The sequence below is a fragment of the Lycorma delicatula genome, chromosome 9, assembly GCF_047948215.1.
Source record: "Lycorma delicatula isolate Av1 chromosome 9, ASM4794821v1, whole genome shotgun sequence".
Classification (NCBI taxonomy): domain Eukaryota; kingdom Metazoa; phylum Arthropoda; class Insecta; order Hemiptera; family Fulgoridae; genus Lycorma; species Lycorma delicatula.
Window position 1 is genome coordinate 74,507,060 of NC_134463.1, and position 27,739 is coordinate 74,534,798.

The window sequence follows — 27,739 nt, forward strand, 5'->3', positions numbered from 1 at the left end:
AAGTCTTGCAATTAATGAAGGAGGATGGAGACAGACATGGTGAAAGGGACCTGCACCAAGGCAGATATGATTGCTCTTACTGATAGATGCTGTCCCTTATATGAAGAAGGCTGTAGAAGACTACTTCTATGCGAGTCATCCAAAAATGTTTTATACATAACATGTTCATGCTTTACACAAAAATCTGAATATTTAATTTTAATGTAACCAACATATTAAGAAATAAAAGACAAAATCTGTATTTGAACGTCATAAAAATCTGATCTTTTCAAAAATAGCAAAGCCAGCAAAAAATTAAAGCATCAGAAAAATTATTGAAATGGACTAACAGAAATGTATTATACTGAAAACAGAATTAATATACTGTCACGTTAAAAACTGTAAAATTTAAAATAAAAATGTTAATTTATTTTTGTATTTAAAACAATGGTTGAAGTTGCTGGTATTTTTTATGGTAGCCTAGAAGGCACTGAGAATGTATATTAAAATATAAAACAATTCTAAAATACAGCTGACTTCTTGTATGAGAATCACCTTATTTTAAGTAATATTCTTTAATCCAGGATAGTCAGTGTAGAATTGCTATGGAAAACTTTAAAATCATGGTTATTGTGAAATGTAATCCAAAGAACACTTCACCAAATTTTAGTTATGACTGGTGAGTACACATCTTTTATATTAGTAGAGTAAAATTACTTACATGAAATTTAAAAGCAGATTTTTGGCATTTTTAGTTAGTATTTCTTCATTTTTACACAAGTACAATTTTTCATTTTTTAACACAAAAAAATGATTTCTAGTTGTGACATCAGTGTATGATAAAATTAATTCAAAATACCAATACTATGAAATCTAGTCAAGCAAATTTTTTTTAAATTTATTTTATATCTTTACAGTTACAAATGTCATTTTTTCTGGATAATCATTTGAAAAGTTCAGCAACCTTTCCCTAAAAATGCATTTTTCTCTCAAATTCCTTAAAAAGGTTGAGAAATAAAATGAAGTTATAAGTTATAAAATATGAACTGGTGGACTGTTCCAAAAGTATGTTTAATGATCTTTAATTGCTTAATTAGCTAAAAAAAAACAAAAAAAAACTTTAATTTGTGAAATACAATAGATATGTGATAAAATATGAAAAAATAAAAATAAACAAATTTTGTCGTGATTTTTTCAGGAAACTTCTTTATATTAAATACTTTAATAAATTGAGATCTGTTTTTAACTTTAATATTCCCGCACTTGTTTTTAGCAGCCAAAGAGGTATCTTATAATTTCTGGAATTTTAGGTCAGTTTGAAAATGAGATATAAAATTAAATTAATAATCATACAATTTTTCCATAACCACATAATCAATAAATACATTGGTAAAATTAATATGACATAAACGTTCTTTTATTCATTATTTTAATTTTTAATGTGAAGTGAATATTTTCTAGTATTCTCTTTACATATATAGTAACTTGGAAATTAATCAATACAATAAAAAAACATATTTACACAGAGTTGAATCATACAATTAATACTATAATTGGGAAATGTTTTGCCCTTCACCTAAAAATATACTTCTTAAAATTATTTTTCGTTTGTAATCTTAGTAAGATTTTCGTAACATCAATATTCCTATCATGATAAAATTATCATTATAAATTTTAACGAATCGGAATATCTGAATTTTAATAAATTGTTGAAATTAATTATTTTATGTTTGATTAAATACTCCATCAACGAAGGATATCCGTTGGCTAGTTAACAGCTGATACACCGCGATACGTTGCTAACTTGTCTTAAAATTTGTTCCAGAATTATTGTTTTTGTGTTTATTCATTATTTTGTTAATAAAGAAATATCAAATTCACTTAGGAAGTAATCGCTTTGTTGAAAATATGCCGGAACAAAAGAATAACAGTGAGGAAGAGGGAAGTTTGCTGCATTTTATATCATCGGTTATACAAGACAATGCTACTGGATGGGGTCCTTGCGATATGCCTGACCAATTTAAGGACATGCCTTACCAACCTTTTTCTAAGGGCGATCGTCTTGGAAAGGTAAGTTATTTTTAATTTTACTTGAGAATTATTGTTGGAGCTTTTCTTTGTGGAAGGTAACATCTGATTTAATACGGTTGTAATGCAGTTTTTTGTTTGTTACTAGTATGCTCGTTGTAGATTACTTTTAAATTATATATTCGTTAGGTCCTTTGTGCAGAGGCATAGTTACAAACAACGTAGGTGAGGTAGACAGTATTACACAAAGTAATTCGTTATGAAAAAGTTTATTGTATACATAAAAGGTGTTTATTAAAACCATATGTGTGTGTGTTCTTATTGTGTTCATAGAAAATAAATTTTATATATACTATTGTAGGTATTTTTTATTTTTGTATTTGCATTACAGCTTCACAACTAACTAACCTTATGTTTCGAATTTTGGATTGATTATAAAAGGTATATTAAACTTTTATCATAATATTGCAGAATTCTAAAGGAACCCCAAGTTTTTATTTGAGACAGGAATATAAGCAGGCATAATTAAAAGTTGACAAACTTAGCGCTTCATTATAAGATGATTGAAAGTGAAAATTTATGGTTTAATTTTGTTGCAAATGAAATCTGCATAAAAGCTGTGCAAGATGATACATTATTATACCTATAATTACAAATACTGTATGAAAATAAGAAATAGCCTATAGCCCTGTTGCACATTAAACAATGTTTTAGTACCAATGTACATTTTTTTTTTTTATCATTATGTAATGCCCATTAATGGTTAACTTTGATTTTGAAAGAAGTCGCTTGGCTTGTATGGAGCCAAATTTCTTTTTATAAAACATTTAAGAAGCAAAACAAATAATTATTTACAATTTGATTACTGCCTCTGAACTCTAGATATTGAGATATATTAATTTAAACCAAATTTGAGAAAGAGAAAAACAAATCAGAACCTTATAAAAACATTCATAACTAACCTTAAAAATTGTCTTCTGGAGATTCATAATCATCTGTCAGAGGCTTTTGTGGGTCTGACTGAAGCTCAGAACCATTGTAAAGCTGCCCTATTGTTCTAACAGAGCGTGGATTTGCATTTTTTAGTATAGTTTGAAGCAGTGGAACATAAATTTGGCCAGATGGTCAACTAAATAGTGCTTTTGTTATTGTACTTGAGCACATTTGCCCCAACTTCACACTACATACTTTCTATCATTTGAGTATGAGCCTACTGTTGGATCAACAGAGTTTACAGAGTGGTTAACTGTTAAATAGTTGTAATTTTTGAATTGCAAAAAATTATAAAAATTCCAACATTGATTAATGATAGTAGTGCCAGGCAAAATGTATTGCTTGACTGTTGCTAATAAAAGTTTCACTTAACGTGATTTGGAAGTGGAACAAAGAAACACATGTTACTACCATGTTCAATAACTCTGAAGATCCAGTTATTATTAATCAGCTTAGCTGTGTTATATTTTCTATGATTTTTGCTTCATCCATTTCTATAGTTACTCCTATACTACCAGTCACTAGAAACTTCTATAATACAGCGTATACACAAATTTCACGCAGGTATGAACACCAGTCCACATCAACAAAGCAGTGTTTTAGTTAAATTATGAATGAAAAACCGAGAATCAACTCTATTAATAATATTGTGAGAACAAAACACTTCTCGTTCTTCATTTAATGTCATTTGATTTCTGCAATCTGACATTTCTTAGATTTTGGTAGAACAGTGTTGTGACAATATACTCCAACATCCGCTGCATGAATAAGCTTGTTCATATGAACATAAAGAAGCCATAACCACAACTGAGTTACACAACCTATAACATTGACCTTCAGACTTGAGATAAGTGGGTCATCATCTGACAGTGACAATCTATTTAATCCATTGCCTTACCTACTCTCAAGACCTCTTTCCTTGTCGTTTACAAATCATTTCATAGAATATATCTCATTATGAAAGAGTTTACGGCCAGATGGGAATATTAAACAATTACCAAGAAGAATTAGATTTAAAAACAACTTCTATCAGCTCTTGATTCATAAGTTTGGTGTAATGGTGAAATCTTCTACTGCAATCAGCTGTTTAACAGTTGTTTTTTAAAGTCAAAGGTCCTTCTCTTATTTAACTAAACTTTATCCTCCCCCTTAACGGACCATGGGGTTGTTTAATTTTCACCAGTTGAAGGCAGATTGCAACGTACACATTAGGAATAAAATATCAGCTCATCTCTAGTCTAAAGAGGAACACAATATTTAGTTAGGATTCCTTATTTATCAATTTTTCATATGCTTTAATACATTAGAAAATACTCAATTTAAAAAAGAAAAGAAAATTTTGATATTTTAAATTATATAAAGATTTGCTATAGTGGCAAACAATTTAATGTTTGATAGTCTAACAAAGAAGTTATGTTTGTTAACTAGACATTAATTATAATAAACAGTATCTCTTTTATTGTGTACAATCAGTAGATTATTAATTTTGTAGTGTTTGACAAGTCAATAAAAAAAATTAATATATTTTTATAGCTAAGATATTTCATTTTTCCCCCCATTATGATTATTAAGCAACAAAATAATATTCATTTTTAAGCACTATTTCATTTAATAAAATGGCTAATTAGTAAATTATCTGTTAACTATATTAGACAACAAGCTTTAATTTAAAGTATTACCCTTTGGTGGCTCACACACATATGTATTAGTTTTTTTAGGGGAGGGGGTTGCAAACTTTATAATTACAATTAATTCTTTAGCTATTATATTTTAACACTAGGATGTGTTTTGTAATCAATAGAATATATTGTGCATGCATATTAGTATACATTCCAGAGAAGAGAGCAGATCCTTTTTTCCCATCCTGTGCCCTTGGGCCGGATTACCCCAAAAGACCTCTCTTTTCCTGTTTAGCCTCCAGTAACTACCGTTTAGATAATTCTTCAGAGGATGATATGTATGAGTGTAGTCTTGTACATTCTCAGTTCGACCATTCCTGAGATGTGTGGTTAATTGAAACCCAACCATCAAAGAACACCGGTATCCACGATCTAGTATTCAAATCCGTGTAAAAATAACTGGCTTTACTAGGACTTGAACGCTGTAACTCTTGACTTTCCAAATCAGCTGATTTGGGAAGACGCGTTAACCACTAGACCAACCCGATGGGTTTACCCCAAAAGACCTATAGAAAATTTTAATGAATTTAATAATTTAAATTAAGAGTAGAGAGAGAGGCTCGAAATCATTTTTAATTTACAGCACTTTGTTTATTTCTAGTTTAATTTTACTTAATTTGTTTGTCTTTTAAAATTTTGGTGCCTTTTTTCCTTTCAGATATCAGATTGGACTGGTGCAGCATTCCAAGATAAGAAATATATCAGTAAGTTTTTTTTTTTTTTTTTTTTTGTAAAATCGTTGACTGTTTGTGAATTAGAGTGCTAACTACTTTGTTTATGAGAAAATAGTTTACATAAATTAATGAATAAAACTAGTATAGTGAATTTTTATTTTCATCTCATTTTATGTTATGCAGCAAGATTTTTTTTTATGATAGTGTTACTTTCTGATCTTGACATAATATGTCATCAACATCAAAAACACAAGCATTCCCCTTTAATACATAAAAATATATTAAAATAAGTTTGGAGTTTGGTTAGGAAACAATTTATACCTTTTAATCAATTGTGACATTAGTTTTGATAATTCTGTATTTCAGTAATGGAAGTATATTTAATGAAATATATTCTGGAAATTAATTACATTAAAAAAAAAACAAACCAAATTTTAATAATAGGATGTTAATCAGTGTACTATCAAGTGGCAACATTTGAAAACACAATGGTAGCATCTCTCTACCATTGTTAGTTTTTAGCTGCAATAGGTAGATCAAGTGTTTGGGGATGTCTTTGTGTGCAGATCGTAATGTTATGAATGGTTCAATCATTTAAAAGTTTGAAAACATTAACCAATTAGGATATTCTAGACCTGGGCAATCTTCTACATCAGCAAACAATAACATTGATACAGTTCGTGCTATATTTCATAAAGATTAACTCTCTGAGAGAGGGCTGAGAAAGTTTGTATGGCATAGGATCATCCCATACAATTGTAGCACAAAAATTAAACAAGTATTGAATCCCTGCAAAATTTATTCCACGTTTAGTAACCAGTGATCAGAAAGCGAATTGTAGTAACATCACTCAAGACCTTGACTGTGCAAACTCCAATGAAAAAATGTAAAAGTATTATAACAGTTGAGATTTGAATTTATGACTGTGGTATTTAAACCACAGTCATAAATTCAAAGAAAAGGAGGAAAAAATCCTACTTTCCTCAACTTTTTTTTTTTAAAAAACACCTGCACGGGTCATTATGCCAAACATGAAGTAGTGGGTTTTTTTTTGGGGGGGGGGGGAATACTTAATGAAAGACATCGAAATAGGTCTGAGCTGTGGGAAGACCAGATTTGGATGTTACACAATGACAGTACTCCATCTCGTACATCTCTTTTTAATCAACATTATTTAGCAAAACTACACAGTGTAACTGTGCAGCATTAATTGCCTCAAAATAACTGTTGTGCTTCATCCACGCTATTCTCCAGACTTGGTCACAAAAGTTGTTTACTTGTATCCTAAATTAAAGGTAACATTGAAAAAGGATGTTATTTTCATACATAAACATCTCTAAAAACATACTCCAAAGGTAGGAGCAGTGTATTACCAGTAAGGGGGACTGCTTTGAAGGGGATAAGCCAATGTAAAGTTTTTAATCATTATTAAGTTTTTATTACACAAGCTTAATTTTTCTTTTTTACCATAATGTATATTTATATGATAATTCTCTATTACATTACACTTCTTCATTTTAAAAATTTACGTGATGTAGTGATAGCATTAAATGAAATTTCAACTTTAATTAATGGTAAGTATTGGAAAAAGATGCTAGAAGATTGGAGCAATGTAGTGAATAAAATATAAAATGCAAGTGATAGGGAAATTTGGAGCACAGATTTGCTAAGTGAGTTAAGGGAACTAATTGGAAAATATAATATTTAAGTATTGATAAGAAAATGAAATTATAAGCTACAACAATACCATTTTAAAAGGAAATATGACGAAGTAGAAAATAATTTTATGGAACACCAGCCTAATAATTGAATGCACTTATAAAACGTGTCAAAACTTAAAAGATTGAGAGACTACGTGGCAAAAGTGAACTTTAAGATCACAAAAATAAATAGAAATTTACCAACATAAATAGGAATAATTTGATATTGGTGTGTTTCATTTATGTTACTTAAGTTTATTGAATGACCAATTAAAAAAGTTACTAAAATACTTAAGTATTTTATTACATTATTCCAGTACTGGACAGCTAAATTTATTTATGTTCATAATAAATTTCAAAATTTATAAAACTAACAATTTTGATAAATTCACAAATTAAAAAACATAAATAAAATTAATATTATAAAAATATAATTATATAATTCAAATGTTTTAATGTATTTATAGAATTAAATACCATATGAAGATGTGGGGTCTGCAAAAATTGATTATTGGAATTAATATATAAGTTAATTTATCTAATTACTACATTTTAGTGGTTTATATTTTGTATGATATTCAATATATATATATATATATATATATAGATCTTAAAAGCCTCCATACAACCCTTGTAACTTTTAGCAATTAAAGAGAAAGTATTTGTATAAACAAATTTCACAGTTTGAGAATACTGGCACAATTACCATGAATAATAGAGGTTCCAATGTATTTTAATATAGTATACTTATGCTTTGAAATAATGTTGTTTGTTTTTCTTTTTTTTTCCTCCCAGATAAATATCAGTCACAGTTTGGTAGTGGTAGTCAATACGCTTATTACCATGAAGAAGATGAAAGCACATTTCACTTGGTTGACACCACACGTGTTCAAAAACCACCATACCAACGTGGCAGATTCCGTCAAAATCAGCGCAACATGAGAGGACGTGGAGGACAACGTGGTGGTCAAGTCCAATTCCAAGTTTTAGGCAAAGGTTTAAAGATGAGAGATAGAGATCGTAAAGGACAACCTGGTGCTCGTAAGTGGAATAAGCAACAAGGCTTACGTAATCAGAAAAATCAAGCCCCAATAAAGAACAGGGATGCATCCGTTACTGTTCGTGCTGATTGGGTTACTATTGAAGAAATGGATTTTCCAAGATTGGCCAAATTATCTCTTCCAAGTGTTAAGGATGGAGATGATATGTGAGTATGATAAAAATATAAGTGCTTGTTTATTATCTTGATCCTCCCTTTTTATTGATACAACCATTTATTGATGATCTTTTCAATATCTGCTTGTCATTAATTTTATTTGAAAAATTATTTTTTCCCTTAAATATTGTTAAATTTTTGTTCTGGTTTTTTGTTATAAAAATATTTTTTTTTAAGTTTTCTTTATCAAGAAAACTGTAAGATAATTTACTATACTATAAGATGTATACTATAAGATAAGTATGTTAAACTAAGATTCTTACTATAAATATACAGAAACAAGCACTATGACCTTATCAGCTGGTGGTTGCACTTTGAATTTCTTACAGACAGGTGATTCAGGGTGTATCCACTGCATGCTTTGATGCTTGGACTTGGACTCAAAATAATGTATCCAAGTTTCATCACAGGTTAAAATCCTGTCCAAAAATGTCACCTTCGTTACTGGAATGATTTTTGAGTTTGGTGCAAGTGCAAAGTCTGTTGGCTTTGTGATGAACAGCAAGCTCTCTGGGAACCCACCTTGCGTAAGTCTTATGGTAGTTCAGTTTGTTTTGAATGTTGGAATGAGTTGTGACAACACTAACTTGACTTTTATCAGCAATTTGTTCAACTGTAACTCATAGTTGGTCTTCTTGAGTAATTGAATCAGTATGAGAATCTAATGCTGAGGTCGAAACTACTGCCAGATGCCCAGAGTGGTCTTGTCAGTTGCTTTTGCGGCCACTTTTAAACTTTTCCACCCTTGCATAAAACCTCACTTGATTCATGCAACTGCTGCCATAATGTTTTTTCATCCCAGAGAATATTTCTGACGGTTATACACTTTCAAAAATAAAAATTGGATCACAGAATGCTGTTCTTCGAGCAGACATGCCATCGTAACTAAGACTTACAATGTTATGTTTACGCAAATATTAATCGAACAACTGACTAACACTCTTTGCAAAGTTACCAACTAACACTTACAGAAGTTTTGATTGCCTGGATTAAGCGTTTCTTTCCTTCACTAAAAAATGTGAATAAATAATTATTTAAATAATTATTTAATGACCTTCATATTTGTAAATAGCATGTATGCAAGAATAACTAATATTCTTTTGAGTCTTGTAGGCCTACAAAAATACAAAATAAAAACATGTGATTTGGTATTTTAACTGTTATAATATGATTGATTAAGGTAGGTAAAACAATGGAAAAAAACTGAAGGCAATGTGCAGTGTGAAGAATATTTTAAAAAGTAAATTGTCATAAATTGTCTAAGTAAAAAAATTGATCCTGTATTTACTAACAGGATTCTTGGCCTGACTGCCAGATTTTGTTTGTTGGATCCACACAATTTTATCTGTTGTAAGGATTTTTTGTGTTGAGAATGGAAGAGTTTATTTAGATAACAGACTGTAAAAAAGAGAATAAAGGATTAAAAATGGATTATTCTGAAAATAAAGATGAAAAACTAATAAAAAAAATGGGGAAATTATTTTTTAATAGGGAATGGTGATGCCATATCTGTTAAGGTGTGTATTGATGTAGAATTTACTACACCCCATTTACATACAGTGTTATGCTTTCAGTCCATATTAAAGATGCCCTTACCAATTCCAAATCCCAATAGGTAGATGATCAATCCCATAGTTGTAGCATATCAAGATAATACATTACAGACGTTTTCTTCCATAAAAAAGAGCTTGTAACAGCTGTAAACTATATGGATAAGTATTTAATCCAATGTAAATTATATGGTTGTAAGTATTTCCCTCCACAAAGATTTCACTGGAATTGGACTACACACAAACTTTGTTACACATTAAACATTGTCTTCAGACATACTCGGTTGTCCTGTACTCTTCTCTTTACAAATACAGCCAGTGGTTTCGAATTGTTTATACCATCTATGAATGTTATTGCCACTGGGAGAATGACAATGGAACTTCAAACAGAATGCACATAGAACAGTAATTACAGATTCACACATTGCAAACTACAAAACACAGAATGCTCTCTTATGGGAGTTCATCAACATTGCTACTAGCACTTTCAAGCGGAGGTACAGAAAACAGTTTATGAGCTTGTGCACAGCTAAAACTGTTTGATTTGCTCTTTCATTTCATGTATATTAATTCAGTGTACATGAAACTTGAGAAATATTATAAAGCTTTAAAACCCTAATATTCCTTTTGAAACTTACTGTAAATTAGGATAGGTCATGTGCAAAAATTTTTAATTCATTGCCAGTTTATTTCTTCTCATATGGAGAAGATGTCATTACATCTTCTCCATAAAGTGACAGTGGTCTGTGAGTTAAGTGTATCATTTAATTTAAGAAAAAAGTGGAATCATCCGTGAAAATTTAAGATAATGATCTGGAACAAAAAGGAATACGTCTTGTTAAATTGTGCCTCAAGAAAATGGCATAAATGGTGATGTTTTCTCTGAGAGATCTCTGATTTGCTAATACTGATCAGGCAATACAAATTGATTACAAAGAAATATTGAAGTAACTTATTTTACAAAAACTGAAAGAGTATGTCTGGTTGAATACTTTTCATGATGGAACAAGAATATGTTTTCCACGAAATGTAAAATCCCATGAGGTTAATTTAAAAAAAAAGATGATGTTACAAAGGTAGTATAACATATCCCAGAATAAAATGTTTCAAAAATATTTTATTTTCACTTAACTAAAATTCCTCTTGTATAAAATAATATAACCTGTAAGGTAAAGCTTGTGTTGTTCAGCAGGAGTAAAATTTCATGAGTTGGGCAGAATAACTAAGCAAGTGAGAAGCAATAAATATTATCTTTCTTTTACATTTAAAATTATAAAATGTAATATTTTTTTAAACACTATAAAAAAATGTAAAACTGCTACGTCAGTAATGAATATTAATTTTTTTATCTACTGTAAAGATATTTCATCCCCTACATCAAAAAATCCTCAAATAGTAAATATATATATGCAAAGTAAAAAGCTCAATCCTGAAATAAAATGATGATTGAATGTGATGTATGAAATTCATTAATGCTTAGCTATAATTATTGAAAATCGCATTTTAATTTTTTCTGTTTTTATTTGTGCATTTTGTTAACTAGCTACTAGAATCAGATGTATATTACAGTGTAATGGCAACAAGTGCGGTGTGCTACCTACAAAATTAATCTTAATAGAAAAAGATCTGCTAGAAATATGTTGATATTCTTCCTTTTTTTTTTAACTATTTCCATAGCTCAACAACTGTGTTCTTGAATATCATTATAAATAAAATTATGAATTTCTTTATCAGGAAAGATTGCATATTTACTTAATTGTTTGATATTTACTGTATAATAATAAAGAAATGATATTAAGAATTAATTGTATTGTAAACTTTTATTGATGTTTTTAGTGTTCGTTGTGGATCTTTGGAATTCTATGATAAGTCATATGATAGGATTAATGTTAAAAGTGAAAAACCATTGCAGCGGATTGATAGAATTTTCCATACTGTCACTACAACTGATGACCCAGTCATTCGTAAAGTAAGTATGGCATTCATTATTATTTCTTGCTTCTTTGTTTGTATACTTTCTTTCAATATAGATTTTTTTTATGTGGATTGTTAAAACTGTTTTTTTTAATTCTTATACTTGTTTTAATTAATATAGAATTAGAAATTTCTTTAATCTATTCTGTAATATTTTTCTCTATGCAAACATAGCATTATCTTATGTTATTTTGACCATTTCGATTTCAGTGTTCTTTTTTCTCTATCAAGGAGTTTTGACGTTTACTCTCATAAGTGCTTTAAAATTCTGCTTCCATTGATTCAGATTTGATTCCATTCAAATTTTGATGTTATGGCAGAGAAATCAAGAATAATTTGAGGTTAGTTTTTATACTTAAGTGGTTGAAGTCCAACTTACGTAACTGGAGCTTGAATTTAAAAATATAGATGAAAAGGCAACATTGCTATATAAATTTCAGTTTTTTTTAAAGTGGTACAAGGTACTTCATAGGATTTGTTCTTGATCCTTATTTTATTGTTTATTTACTTCAAAGAATTGGGAAATCGTTTAATACAATATAGTATTTACATAAAATGTGATTTCAGAAAGTTTCAAGATAAGACATAAAATTGTTATCATTTTGAAATACTCTGCTTAATGATGTGAACAACAAACCCAATTCTTTCTCTACACCTCGGTATGGAGTCATGGATTAGATACCACATTGATTTCTATCAACTACATTTGAGCTGTTACATTTTGTAGTGCAACAATTATAATCAATTTTTCCGTAGTATAATTTTTTACACATCTCTAAGTGCCTCAAAGTGATGTAGTAAAAGTAAGAATTCAATGTATCATCTGGAAGACCAAAGTTTTTTAATATATGATGTCTGAAATAAAGAGAATGTGTGCCTACATTCTTTTATTTTATTGATAATTTTCAATTTTCTTCTTAAATCATTTTAAAATTTATAAATGATCAAGCTATATTAAAAATATCTAATATCAGGTTGCTCATAATGTCTAAAGGTATAGCAATTTATACTTGATTTAAATCTCCTGTAAACAGAACCATAGTAATTTGGCTTTTGGCATTCAATCTGTTTCAGTAACTGGCGTTTGCTCTTTTGAGGCAGTGAAATCTTAAAATAAAAAGATATAGATATAAAATGTGCAGTAGATTCCACTTTTAATATTTATTCAAACGTAAACATCATCAGTTTACAAACATTGTAAAAGTATTAATAAAAATGAAAATAAAGAATTTAATGTATTAATATTTCTTTTCTAACTTCAAATAATTATCAGGAAGATATAAATTAAAAATAAAAAACTCATCATGTTATACAGATTGATTTTTATTTCTTATTAACTCATATAGATTTTGTTTGCTTGAAGATGTATTATGAAAATGTAAGATTAAATTTACTTTTTTATTATATTTTATTTATTTATTCTAGTTATCAAAAACTGTGGGAAATGTGTACGCTACAGATGCTATTCTTGCAACTCTTATGTGTTGTACACGTTCTAACTATTCTTGGGACATTGTAATAGAAAAAATTGGTGATAAATTATTCTTTGATAAGCGTGACAACACAGAATTTGGTAAGTAGGTGTAAATCAAACAATTCATATCTTATTGTTCAAGTATGTCTACCTATAAGATGTTACACTTTTTTCTCATTTGCATGATTATGATTTTATATCCTTGGATATATGGTAGTAGTATATTTTTTATTTAACATTTTAGTTTGAGTTTTAATCTTCTTTTTAAATTTCTACTTTAAGTTTCTATTTTGTTGTTGTCTTATTAGATTTTAAATTTTATTTTTATATTTCATATTTTTGTTTTCCAGGCGATAACACAAAAATTTTTTTCACCCAGGAAAAAAATATATCCTTGGACCACACAGTCAACTGATTGTTACCTCTAAATTTCTGAATTTGAATATGTGTTTTCAGTCAGCCATGTAAACCCAGATTAATTCAATTATATTTTTACCTTTATCATATCACTCTGTGCTAAACCATACTGTACATTGGCTTTTGAGTAAATTGGAAATAGTAATCATATCTTATAAAATTAACATAAGGGAGATATACATATACGTAAAGAAGTCTGGAACACTAAAATCCATTGATATGATCTGGTAATTGATTAACTGAAAATATCTTGAAGGACAAACATTATTCACCAAATTCTTTTGCATGTTTAATTTTCATACATAAGCATTAAAGTTCTAAGGAAAAAATAGTTTTATGCTCCTCCTGGTTGAATTTTTAAGCATTAAGAAAAAATTATTCATCCACAGATTGTGAGCACTACAATTCATTCAAGTAATCAAATAAATTTTTACATTATTTACTTTACGTATTTATTTTAGAACAGTTCATTTACCATAGGTCCATAGTCCACAAGAAGTAACAAATTGGGAAAAAGAATGAATTTATTAAAAGAAAACCTTAAATGTTAATAATGTAAGGCTTAACAAAAAACATAATTTACCATATAACTACTTCTATAATTATGTAAAAAGAATTAAACTTGTTTATATAAAAGGAAATCTTTGTTTTTTCTTTTTTGTCAGCTGAAGAACTAAGGAATTTAAAAAATATAAACTTGTTGCAAAGACATTAAAGAACGTGAAATGTAAACACAGAAAAACATTTTTTTAAGTTGATATTTTCTTTCTTTTTTTCTCTGGCAAATTTATTGTAATACTGTGAAATCTCGTCAGTTTTTTTATCGCTCCAATCATTCAGTGAATTTCATAAGCATTTAATCTACTCGCCTATACATTACCTTAGGAAAACCTTCATTTCTTTTTATGATTGTCTATTTTGAATATAAGTTAAATTTTATATCTAATGTCTGTCTTAAATTGTCTTTTCTCATCTATTGTATTTTATTTTTTATTAATATGCATACATTTAAAAACAAATATCAATTATTGCTAATTCAGTATGAAAGTATCTTTTATTAATACATAAAAAATAGTGCAACAATAATACCTTTGTTATTTTGCCATATAACGCGCTTGTTATCAGTGGAATAATGAAGATTTAATGAAAATTTATGTAAAAAAAATTAACTTAAATGGTTGGCAAATGTCAACAAACAATTACCAGAATACAGGGTGTCTGTAAAATCCTTCCATGATTACAAAAAAAAAAACTATTATAGTTATAGTTGTGCAGTTTGTGGCAAAAAAAAGAAAAAATTAAGTTTTTTTTACCATGTCAATAAACTTCAACATGTATGCCTTCTGTCGCTCATAGAATGTCGTAAAATGATTGTTGTGGAATGTGATAATCAATATCATGCAACATGTTGGTCAATATTTCATCACTAATACTAGCAACAGCTTCAGTTATTCTCTTTCTCAATGTGTCCAGATCAGGTGTAGGTGTTACATAGACTCTGACCTTAACATAACCCCAGAGGAAAACGTCTAAGGGAGTTATGTCTGGTGATCACGGTGGCCAGGGAGTGGGACCGTTGTACCCAATCCCTCTGCCATGAAATGATTCATTCAGAAAATCTCAAACTAGTAATCTCCCGTGTGGTGGTGAGCCATCCTGCTGAAAAACCACCCTAAGTTGCAAATCATTTAGTTGAGCTATAGCAGTGTCACAGCATATCCAGGTAAATGTTAGCTGTTATTGATTGGTCAGTGAAAAAGAGGGGACCAGTGATTCTGTTGTGCATCAAACTGCACCACACATTCACTTTACAGAAATCTCTCATTTTTTTCCTGGTAAAGTACGGATTTTCTGAGGCTCATATTCTCACATGCCTGTTTACTTTATCTGAGGTATGGAAAGTAGCTATATCTGAAAAAACACACGCTGCAGGTATCATTGTCGTAATCAATCTTGCAAAGGCAGCATGACGAGGGCCGTTATCTGGCTGTAGATACATGTGCAACCTTACTTGCTAGTGTAAAATTTTTTATGCTGTTGACCAGGGAATCTGTAGTTCATGAGATGCATGACAGGTAGATTTGGAAGGGTTGTGTAGAAATGCTTGCAGCACAACCTCTTACCTTCTTCTAACGGATGGCTGCCCCATTTGCGGAAGGTCGTCTACACTTCCATTTTCCTTAAACTTTGCATACCATGCAATGATACTCTTGCTGTCATCCATATTCCTTTCTAAAATCCATTATTATTCCATTCTTGGTCATCTATATTCCATTCTAAAATTTTGTTGCACAGTAATCTGCGATTTCGATTGCACTTTCTCCTGGATTGACGCCATTTTATACCTGCAACAAACCAATATAAAAAAAAATTGATATTTTTTTCTTTTTTTGCCACAAACCACACAGCTGTAGCTAATAGTTTTTTTTTGTAATCGTGGAAAGACTTTATAGACAGTCTGAATCTGTTTGTTTAAATACTTTTAATTTTTAAATATTTTTTTATCTGTTTTTTGCATGAGGGTCATTCAATAAGTAAAGGGTCGAATGAAAAGTTAAAAAATATGTTAGTAGAAGTAGGTATAAGGTAATTTTTTGTTTCTGGCAGACTGTAATTAGACTATGTTATTAGTGAACATAGATTTCATCACTGAAAATATGTATTCTAAATTAGATAATCACATACCAACATTGGACATTCCTTCTTACCTGAAAGTAAAAGATGTGTGGCATTTCATATATTATTTCTTCTTGGTATTGAAGTGAAATGAAGACTGTTAGTTATGTATATATGTATTATTAAGAGAAAGCATTTATATTATACTCACAAACATAAACAGTATAATTTTTTATATTTATTATTTTATCTTATTTCAGTATTAGAACCATCATTATTAAGAGAGATAAATAAATTGGTAGAAAACAAAAAGCATTGTAATTTTAAAAATCAAACTCTTCAACTAACACTATAAAACAGTTCTACTATATATATATGAAGTAAAATGAAAAACTTGAAAGCAAAAGATTTACTTTTATTACAGTATAAATTACTTAAACTCTAAGCTTGTAAAGGTGGTGATTTATTTATGTATCCATCATGCTAAACTTTTTCTTGGCACTATACTGTATTCAGTTAGCTTGTAGAGTGAAGTAACTTTACTGGAATGTGATTGTAGTGTATTTCTAGATTTGTGTCTGTAAGACTTGGGTTGTACCATTATTTTGACACCATGTCTGATATCGATTCAGCTGGTAATAATGCACAATTATTGATATTCCCTCCAAAAAAAAAAAAATTCCATGAGAAAAGCTTGTAAGCCAATTGTAGAAAAACTTGACAATTTTCCTTATCATTAATGTAAAAGGGAAATTTCAGCCGTTTGTTAGAAAAAGAATATCAAAATGTGTCTTAGTTCAAAAGGAATAATTTTTGAAGAGGATGAACTTGTCCAATTGTTGCAAAGGGTTTCTCATATTAAAATTAATTCTATTGTGTATAAATTTGATGAGTTAGCAAGATCCAGTGACAAAAACATGCTTTCATGACCTCTATCATTCTGTACTCAACCCAATTAAGGTAATTTGGGACAAATCAGAATTACATAGCTTCAGAAAATACTGCTTTTAAAATATCTGATGTTAAAAATTTATGCTTAAACGTCTTAATATAATAGTGAGTGGTTACTGAATATTAATATCACACAGTTTCTTTTATATGCATCATTATTTGCAGGACTTGCTTATGAATCAGCCTCCTGAAGACTCTTTTGTGCAGTCTGTTTACTTTAACTCAAGCAAACTGAATATGATGTAGAATCTTATTAACTGTCTCCTTATTTTGTTTTTAAGTATTTAGTTTTTTTTAAGTATTAACCTATTTTTATTTATTGTTTTGTTTTGCTTTTGTGTATGTGTACTATTACCTTTATTTTGAGTATGATTTAAATTCTGATTGTTTGCCAGTATTTCTGTGATATTTTATTTCAAGAATTATTTCATGTAATATTGTTTTCTTTCTCTAGATCTGTTAACTGTTAATGAAACATCCGTTGAACCTCCACAAGATGATTCAAACAGTCTTAATTCTCCACGTAACCTTGCTCTTGAAGCTACATTTATTAACCATAATTTTTCACAACAAGTTTTAAAACCCGGTGAACCGAGACATAAATTTGATGAACCAAATCCTTTTATATCAGATGAAGAGGAAGGTGAAGTAGCATCTGTAGCTTATAGATACAGGAAATGGGATCTGGACAACGGTATAGTACTTGTTGCTAGATGTGAACACGATGCAGTTTTATCAACGCCAAGTGGAGAATTACAGTTTTTGACCATTAAGGCACTTAATGAATGGGATTCAAAGGTAAGCATATATTTTTGTGGAAATTATTAACTAATGGATTTTTAATGGTTCGTTTAAAATAACAAGTTGATAAGAAATTATTTTATTAACCCAAACATAACAGGAGTAGATAACAGAATCCCTGCAGGTACCGCAAATTTATCATTGGTTACTGAAAGAGTATTGTAATTCACAGTTCCTTAGAGTACAGATCTTGATAAAATATGCTAGATGGTTGACAGAATGGCATGTGATAAACATGTCAAAATTCTTTTCTTTTTTTTTTCATTTTCATGTTATAGAAATACAAATAGTGTAATTAGACTATATTCTTGTTCATGTGCAGTTGGCTTTTTTCATTTTTTTTATGAATTGTTGTTTGTAAAATACAGAATATTGTTTACTGCATAAATCACCAGACAGCTACTAAATCACCTATTCAGCTATATATACACTCTTGCTGTAATTTTGCTTCAGTATAAATCAAAATACTTGTCCTTTTTTAAAATTAAAGAGAAATTTTTTAACGAAACAGTGTTTCTTAAAGAATGCATTTTTTTTACATCAGAGATAACATTTTATAAGTACAGAAAATTTTATCAATGTTTCTGAATGAATGTAGTTAGTTAATCAATAGCTTAAGCTTTAACATAAAAGTAAACAAGTTTGTTGTTAACATTCACATAAATCTATGTGCAAGAGAAAGTGGAAATCACATAAAAATTTACTGATTTGGTTGAGGTCTCCTTTCATAGAAAGTTTGACACATCTAGTTTGTTACACAATATTAACTTTTGTTTGATATGACCTTAATTTGTAATTTGACATACAGGTCCCAGAAACATTAGCAAGAAAATTCTAGCATTTTGATTAAAATTAACAGCATTTTGTTTAAATTTGATACCAGTTTTAGAATTTCTCACAAACTTGAGGAAGATTAAAGAATTTCTCACAAGAAAAACTGCAGAATTTTTCCCAGGTTTGAGAAAATTTGAAGAGTTTCTCATAAACTTGAGGAAAATATAAAATTTCTCACAAATTCAAGAAAAAATAAAAAAAATAGTTGCAAATTCGAGAAAAATTAAAAAATTTGTCATAGATTTGAGAAAAATATAGAATTTCTCACAGATTCAAGAATAATTAAATTTCTCTCGGATTTGTGAAAGAATTTCTCGAATAACAAGGAAAAATAAGAATTTTTTGCAAATTTAAGGAAAATTGAAGAATTTTTTGCAAATATGAGAAAAATTGAAGACTTTCTCTGAAATTTGAAAAAAAATTATAATTTTTTCCAAAAAAAGAAGAATCTCTTGCAAATTCTTGATAAATTGAAGAATTTCTCGAAGTTCATGTTAAATTTATGAAATTCTCGCAAATTAAAGAATTTCTCTGAAATTTGAAAAAATATAAAATTTCTAGTTTTGTGAAAAATGAAAGAAATGAATTTGAGTAAAATTGATGAATTTCTTGTAAATATGAGAAAATTGTTGAATTTCTCGCAAATTTGAGAAAAGATTAAAAAAATTTTTTATCATACTATAATTGCAGTATATATTAAATACCCTAAATGCAATAGAGTATTTTGGGCTTCAACAACAGCGGTAGGAGTAGTTGTTAAGTCTTGGAATGCTTTGGTGTAATAGTGTGGCATTCAGAACCATTTGGACAGGTTTTTTATGTTTATACTTTTACATGTTTTTTTTAAGTTTTATGATGTAATAAATTTTACTAAAAACTTCTTCAAAGAATTTTGAATTTGTTCTTAATCGATGTCATTTTTCCTTTGTCCATTTTTCTGTTTCAATAAATTATACATGTATAATAAAGTAAACACATAATTTTAAAACATTTTCCTGCTAATAATGTTATTGGCCATTTCCTTGAAAAGCATTATGACAGTGTTACTAAATTTTTAATAGTGGTAATATTTATAGTCATATAATATGTAATAGCAATATAGGTTTGATTAATACATTAGATTTGTTGTTGCAGTTGTCTGCAGGTATTGAATGGAGACAAAAGTTAGATACCCAGAGAGGTGCTGTTCTTGCTAATGAATTAAGAAACAATTCTTGTAAATTGGCCAAATGGACCATACAAGCTTTGTTAGCTGGTTCTGATCAAATCAAGTTTGGGTGTGTATGATTAATTTTGTAATTTAGTTTTAAATGTTTTTATTATTGTTTGGATAACAGCACATTCATATATATATAGATATGTACAAATGGGTTGCAGTTTAGATTAAATACTCTAAATGTAATTCAGGATATTTTGGGCTTCAACAACAGCGGAAGTGGGGGTTGTAAAGTCTTAGAATGCTTTGGTGTAATAGTGTGGCATTCAGAACCATTTGGACAGACTTTTTATGTTTATACTATTACTGGTTTTTTTTAAGTTTTATGATGTAATAAATTTTACTAAAAAATTCTTCAAAGAATTTTGAATTTGTTGTTAATGAATGTCATTTTTCTATTTCAGTAAATTATACGTGTATAATTATGTATAAACACATAATTTTAAAACATTTTTAAGATAAAATGTAACAGTGGTACATTCCTTATATTCTTGAAATTTCTGTTTTTTACATTTGTTCTTTTTATTTTTTTTGTGCACCACATTTTCATTAGTCTCTAACAATAAATTATTTTACTGTTAACAATTAATATAATTTTTATTATTAATATTGGTATTAGAATTACAACTACCTCAGTAATGCACAAGGGAGAGTAACTAAGTGATGCATAGAAAATCCCCTAGGTTCGTTCAATTCCTAGTCAGGGGGTTTGGGATTTAAAAATCTGTCAATCTTAAAAAGAGATGACTGAACAGTAATACCCGTTTTTTAAGAACTTGCAAATGGAAGCAATATTTTAATGAAGTAAAAAATGCACAAAACTACATATTGCAGGAGTTTATTTTTATGCCTCAATGTAGTCAACATTTACAGTTATACCCTGTCTCTACAATGAAGCACTTGTTTCTTCCCACCAATGATAAGTTCTTGCAGTCTTTCTTTGATCCACATCTACATCATCCATGATCCCTCCCATCATCATTTGTGATGAGACAAATGCCCTTAAGTCTTTAAGATTCTTTTTTAAAGACAGAAAGAAATGAAAAGTATCAAGGCACAAAATGGGATAAATACGAGATAAGGAATGAGTGATTTTCTACTTGGCAAGAGCTGCTGCAATCAGATGTTATGGTACCAAACTGTCCTACAATGTATTGTACTCATTCTTTCGATATGCTTACCAGATGATTTGTTGAATGTGAGTCGCTCTGAATCAATTCACCTTACTGCTGTAAAAGATTCATCCTCAATATTTCCTTAATCATCTTCCAATGCACAGAAGTTTGTTGCCCACTATTCACAGTAGTATGACTGACTGTGTTGCATCGTGGCTTATGCTGACGAAGGGCTCCTGCTGGTTGAAGAAAGTTGGCAGTGGGATGTTGAGCTCCAAGCCACTCAGGCTTGCAGGATGCTTGAGCTGTGAAGTCATCAACACAAGATGACATTTAGCCCAGGAAAGACCACAATGATGCTCCTCAAGGCCTATTGGCAGTGAGTCAGTGTGTCCATGTTTCGATGGCAGGCCAGCATATATAGTATGTTCAGGTTCAAAAGTACCTCGGGATGTTTCTTGATGAGAAACTGCAATTTTAGAAGCACCTTCAATATGTTGCAGTGAGGGTCTGCAATGCCTTCTTTGGTATTCAACGTGTGGTCCTGATTGGGGTCTTAACTTTAAGACCATGAACATCTTGTATAAAGGCGTGTACAAGGCTATTATGCTATACACAGCGCCTGTTTGGATGGATAGGCTAAAATATAAAGTTCATTGGGACGTATTATTAAGGGCTCAACACCAAATATTGTTAACGTCAATGGGTGGTTACCATACTATTTCACGGGAGGCACTCTTGGTGATTGCAGGTATGAAACTGATGGATTGCGTCTGAGAAGTAGCAGCGGTATGTTGCTAAGTAGTCCAGTGAGTTGACTTCGGATAAAGTTGAAGAAATTGAACAACATGGCAATGCCTTGTGGCAGGACAGATGGTGGACGTTAAAAACGCATGATCTCTCTCCAAATGTTATTGGTTTGTGGGACGCCTCATGGGTGCACCCTAATAAATATGTGACACAATTTTTTTCCTGCTATGGTTCTTTTAGGGACAGACTGCAGAAATTCAGCCTGGTAGATTCTGGGGTGTGAACAGTTGGACGACACCTACCATATGCTTTATGAGTACTCAAAATATGAGTTAATGCATATGTAGATCATCCTTCGGCTTGATCTTATCGGGTCGGTGTTGGACCTCCATGTAAACTGGAGGAGACAGGCCAAATGGGCAATAATGGAGAGTTTTGTAGTATACGTAGAAAAGGAAAGGATTGCTGTTATCGGGTCGACGTTGGACCTCCATGTAAACTGGAGGAGACAGGCCAAATGGGCAATAATGGAGAGTTTTGTAGTTACGTAGCAATGGAAAGGATTGCTGAGGGGATCTAGAGCTCTGCTTGGATTTCTCTTTTTTTTTTATTTTTGTCGATTTGTTTTATAAATTATGATTTTGTTGTTCTTGTCTTATTATGTTTTGTTTCAATGTTACTTTGTGTTTATTGTTCCATGTAATATTTTTATGTTTCGTGTTTTATTTTAAACTCACTTTTACCTTCTACGGGTAGGTAGTTAGGTATTTTCAGTCATAGGTCTTAGGTTATAAAACATAGTTAAAAACACTTCTTATGACAGTATTTTCCTTTTTTTTAAATTGATACAAAAAAACCTTATTAGAAAGTTTTGTAAGAGGCAGATTTTTTTTTTTAGGTCATATCGTTTTTAGAATATATTTTTCATGAATAGAAACATACCATTGTCAACATTAAAAACAGTAATTACGCAGATGTTCATATTCATCTTAAACAGTGACATGCCTGGGGAATTATGCCTAAGTATTTTTATTTACTTGCATTAGGAACATCTCATCCCAAAAGTAATTGAAAGTAAAATGTAATTTACGATTTGATTTTTCTGTAAATCTAAAAAATGCAGTGAAGCTTTTTAATTATTATTGTTTAAGGTTTAAATTTTTATTATTTAATCACCATTGATAACACTGCTGTTTTCTGTTACAGATATGTAAGTAGATCACATGTGAGGGATTCATCAAAGCATGTCATCCTTGGTACACAGCAGTATAAACCAAATGAGTTTGCTACTCAGATTAACCTGAATATGGACAATGCTTGGGGTATACTTCGTTGCATCATTGATATATGTATGAAACAAAAGGATGGAAAATACTTAATCATGAAGGATCCAAATAAGGTACTATATCTAATATTAATTTTTAGTGGTCTGATGTGGGGCTTATTAATTTGTTTCATCTGGCTTTTCACAATTAAAAAAAAATATTTTTAGGTTTTAATTTTAGTATATATGTTAGAGTAAAATTAATTAATCTGGTGATTATGCATAATTACTAGTTAATACATGCCACATTTATTAAGTATACCACTCATTCTCCATATTAAAATAACTCCACTATAAGCAGTAATCCTTGTCTAATTATGTTAAATATACAAATTGTACATGTTTATTGCTATGTATATCTATTAAATTCTCCAGCATTAGAGGCGAATATACATATTAACAAGCAATTATTTATAATCACTGGATTAATCAAATTTACCAAAACTTATATATATTAAAATAATTTTTTTTCTTAATATGGAGAACACTTTCAAAATGGTCATGTACAAAAAAGTGGACACTTTCACATGATGCATTTTAGATCCCCTAGACCCCAAAACCACTGTCAGTTTAAAAGTTTATATATATATATAATTGTATATATTATTTCACTTTGTTGTGGACACAATAACTGCCATAATTTTGCTGCAATCACTTTCAAAATGATATATAAAATATAACAACCCAAAATCTCGGTCATTTGTTAATGGGCAAATTTGACCATTGGGTTTGGAAATGGGGGGCTTTTTCGAAGAAAAAAAATATTGCTATAAATTTCTTATTAATAAAATATTGAATTTATTTAAGTAAAGTTTTTTGATATCACCAACCATTGGCCCATGGAGTGGAAGAAATGGGGTTTCAGAGACAAAAAGTCATACCTTCCTCAATAAGCACAGTATCAAATCAGGTGGTCGTTAGTCCTCTAAACATTACCTATAACTTGCGTGTAAAATAAGTTTTGATATGACCAACCATTATAGCAAGGGTTGACCAAAATATTGCTGGAATTTTAAGATGGGACTTGTCTTATGCTAAACATGTGAAACTTTTTTCCCTACTTAGCACTGGTGAAATCTACCTCTGCCTTCTGGCATGCCGAAAGGAATTTTTGTTATATCCAGTTAGATGTAAATATATAAAAATTAACCATAATTCCTACTTGTAGGAGGAACCCATTTTTTTGTTGTACTAGTTAATATATATATATATGTTTCAAAATTTATTCTTTTGAAAAAATAGTATATTAAAAGTGATTGAACTTTTGATTTTTTCTCAGCAGAGCCTACATTCAACATAAAAAATATGATTATGCCTGATTTTTCTCAATGTTGCCAGCATCTGCCACATTCTTAGACTTTTTCTTGTAAATTTAGTTTTACTGTTTAAATCACCAATTTTTAATTTGTCATTTCATTCAACTCCAGAGAGTATGGCCGTTTATTTTTGGCAATGGACATAGCTGTGTAAATCATAAAATTACCATCAGCTATAGAGATGGTATAGTCATATTATATATATATATATATATATATATATATATGTGTGTGTGTGTGTGTGTGTGTGTGTGTGTGTGTAGTGAAAAGTTCATGTATCACCTCAGATCCTGTTAAAATTATGTTCAGTTTTAACTAGATCTTGAATTAGCTATTTGCCACTTTGTCAGCTATCAGTAGTGTTTTCTCTGGCAGGGAGGAATGATTGGTATGATAATCTGAGTTGCAATCTCTACAAGAGGGATACATTATTTAAATGTTAATATATTTGTTTGTAAATACTATCGTATCTTAAGGTTTTTAGATATTTCTTTGAAAGTGTCAAGTTTACAAATTAATTAACTCTCATGTATATGTTATTCAGCAGTGAATACTTAATTGTATGTTGATGGGTATTTATAAAAGTTACTTTATTGACCAATAATTACTAATTTTTATTATAATAAGATATAGTGTAAAGGTCATGAATCTTGAAGCTTAGCACTTTGTCAACTGAACTGGTTCAGTTGACACCCATTTGGCATAACCAATTGGGTTGATTGTCCATTTAGCGTAACATAAGGTTCACTATGGAACTGTCAGTACATTTATTCACTGCAAAAATAATGTTACTATTATTTAATTAATATAAAATAATGTAATTTATTTTTAATTGATAATGTATAGTTACACACCTTATGGAAACAATTTGTTTTTCAATTAATATTTTGCTGATTCAGTTATGAATTAAATGTAGTGTAATTAACTGATTTTGTGTAAATTGTTTTATGGATTGATGTTTCAGAAAATTTATCTTTGGCCACTGTTGAACATTGTATTCTGTATACTGTATTAAGAGTTTTTTTTTTAATAATGTGTCCAGAATAAATCATCTCATTTCACCTTCAGCATGTATAATTTTCAATCTACTGTCTTCAGAGATTGGAGTTAGAAGTCCTTCCCCTGAATTTTTTCCATGATTTCAATGCTTGTCATCATCTCCCGACTTCCAAATTTAACTGCTTCTTTCATGAATTTGATTAACTCCTGAGCCTGCCAACTTTTTTTTTTACTAGTGGATTTAAGTTCATTCTTATTGCAGAACAAAAAAAAATATCAATTACATACAGATAAAATAAAAATTTAACCTATACTATATAAATCAAGAAAAGCAAAATGTGGCACTGGCAAAACACACTCAACAAAAGAACAAAAATGGCTGAACATTATTATAACACACAGCTTTTCAACTTTAATGTATTCTAGTAATAGGATAAATATAGTACTTATTTTTATTTTGGATATGATTATACATATCTTTACTGTTCAGCTAATTACCGTTCAGTCAGCTGATTGGAATGAGTCATTTACTACAATAACTTATTTTTAAACAAAATAATTTTGTAAGTATAAGATATAGTGTTGACTTTGCATTAACAATTTTGTCAACATACGCATCAATTTGTAATTTTTAATCATAACTTATCATCTGGATTTGGAAATACCTATAACATTTTCAAACAATGATTGCTAGTGAAATAATTGATGAAAATATTATTTTAATTGTAATTAATATTGTAAAATAAATTATTAAATTATACTTAAGATCAATTTGGGATGATAAATTTTGTTAAATAAGATTTACTTTTAATGTAAATTGACTGAGATTGAGTCATGAACAGATAAATTTTCTGTTTTGTAAACACTAATGTGATAAATGTTTGTAGAATCAATATACAGCATATTAGCTGCTTGACTACAAGCTTCAGATTTCATTTCCCTGCTATAATTATATGAAAATGGGGTTTATATACTGTTCAGCGTTAAGAGCTATCCTAGCCCTTGTTTGTAGTGAGATTTTACTGCATTGTGTGTGATTGGATTAGTGCAATAATGTACGGGCGACTAAGTTAGTTGTTTATAATACTTTGTCATTTAACATGTTTTTGGTCGACAGTGATATAACTTTATATTTATATTTAGCTTCCATTTAATTATATTGTAAATAACTTGATTCAGTTGATACTAAATGAAAACGTCAAATAATGTTATCTTACTTATTTGTAAGACAGAAAGTCTGTTAGAACGCCACATGGTTTGTTTACAATAGAAATCTTAAAGGAAATAGAGTATAGATTCACTGAAATATATCTGGCCCTGAAATAATGTGAGCAGTAAATTCTGGGAAGCTTCTTCGATAGGCGCTTAACTTCAACATTCTGAAATGTAATGTTTTATAAAAAATATAATTTTTTTGGGCTGAAAAGTTTAAATGAAATTAAACTTTTATAAATTATAAACAATACGGGGGGGGGGGGAAATAAATTTCAGCAAATTATCACTAGGAACAGAACTAGGTTTGTAAATAGAATGATTGTTTATAATTAAAAATTATGATGAAAAGATAAGCTTATATTTAAAAGTAAGCCCAGAGTAGAAAGAAGTAAAAGAAGACATTTTGTCTGTTAAGTGATAATTACAACAAAAAAAAAATTGTTATTCTGCAGTACTATTTTTTAATCTCTGTTCTTTTAAAATGTTTTTTTTTTACAGCCTATGATAAGACTCTACGATATTCCAGATAATACTTTTGAATCTGAAAACGATGATGCTGATGATGAAGAGGCCGGAAATGCATTGCCTTTCTAATTGTTCTGATGTGGTCAAAAATACTGAAATAATGTACTGTAATAATTGTACTGATGTGGTCAAAAATAATGTAATACTGTAATAAAGTACTGTAATGACTAATAATGTCATTTAAAATAAATGTTTTTTACTTCATTAAAAAAATAATTTGTTCAAACATTTTTTAAATCTCCTACAATTAAATAAAATATTTTGAAATCAGGTTTTCTTATATAATATTTATAGTGTTTCATTTATGATAATTTCAGGATTAAATTTAAGATGTTGCTTAAAATAGTAAAGTTTTCTGTAACTAAAATTTTATAGATTTTTATTAGTGTTACA

The 27,739-nt window shown here is 29.4% G+C and overlaps 1 protein-coding gene across 1 annotated transcript; it reads left to right on the forward strand.

Moving 5' to 3' along the window:
• Nucleotides 1–1,734: 1,734 nt before the first annotated feature.
• Nucleotides 1,735–27,562, forward strand: LOC142329756 (eukaryotic translation initiation factor 3 subunit D-like). Its single transcript, XM_075374511.1, has 9 exons — nt 1,735–2,049; nt 5,338–5,383; nt 7,849–8,260; nt 11,656–11,788; nt 13,219–13,366; nt 17,706–18,049; nt 20,021–20,163; nt 23,174–23,366; nt 27,320–27,562. The coding sequence occupies exons 1-9, from the start codon at nt 1,888–1,890 to the stop codon at nt 27,413–27,415; spliced, it is 1,677 nt and encodes a 558-aa protein (XP_075230626.1). The 5' UTR covers nt 1,735–1,887; the 3' UTR covers nt 27,416–27,562.
• The last annotated feature ends 177 nt before the right edge of the window (nt 27,563–27,739 follow it).

Coding starts and splice junctions, on each gene's coding strand:
- LOC142329756 (XM_075374511.1), top strand. CDS start 1,888: ATGCCGGAACAAAAGAATAACAGTGAGGAAGAGGGAAGTTTGCTGCAT. Junction 2,050..5,337: donor AGGGCGATCGTCTTGGAAAG/GTAAGTTATTTT, acceptor TTTTCCTTTCAG/ATATCAGATTGGACTGGTGC. Junction 11,789..13,218: donor ATGACCCAGTCATTCGTAAA/GTAAGTATGGCA, acceptor TATTTATTCTAG/TTATCAAAAACTGTGGGAAA.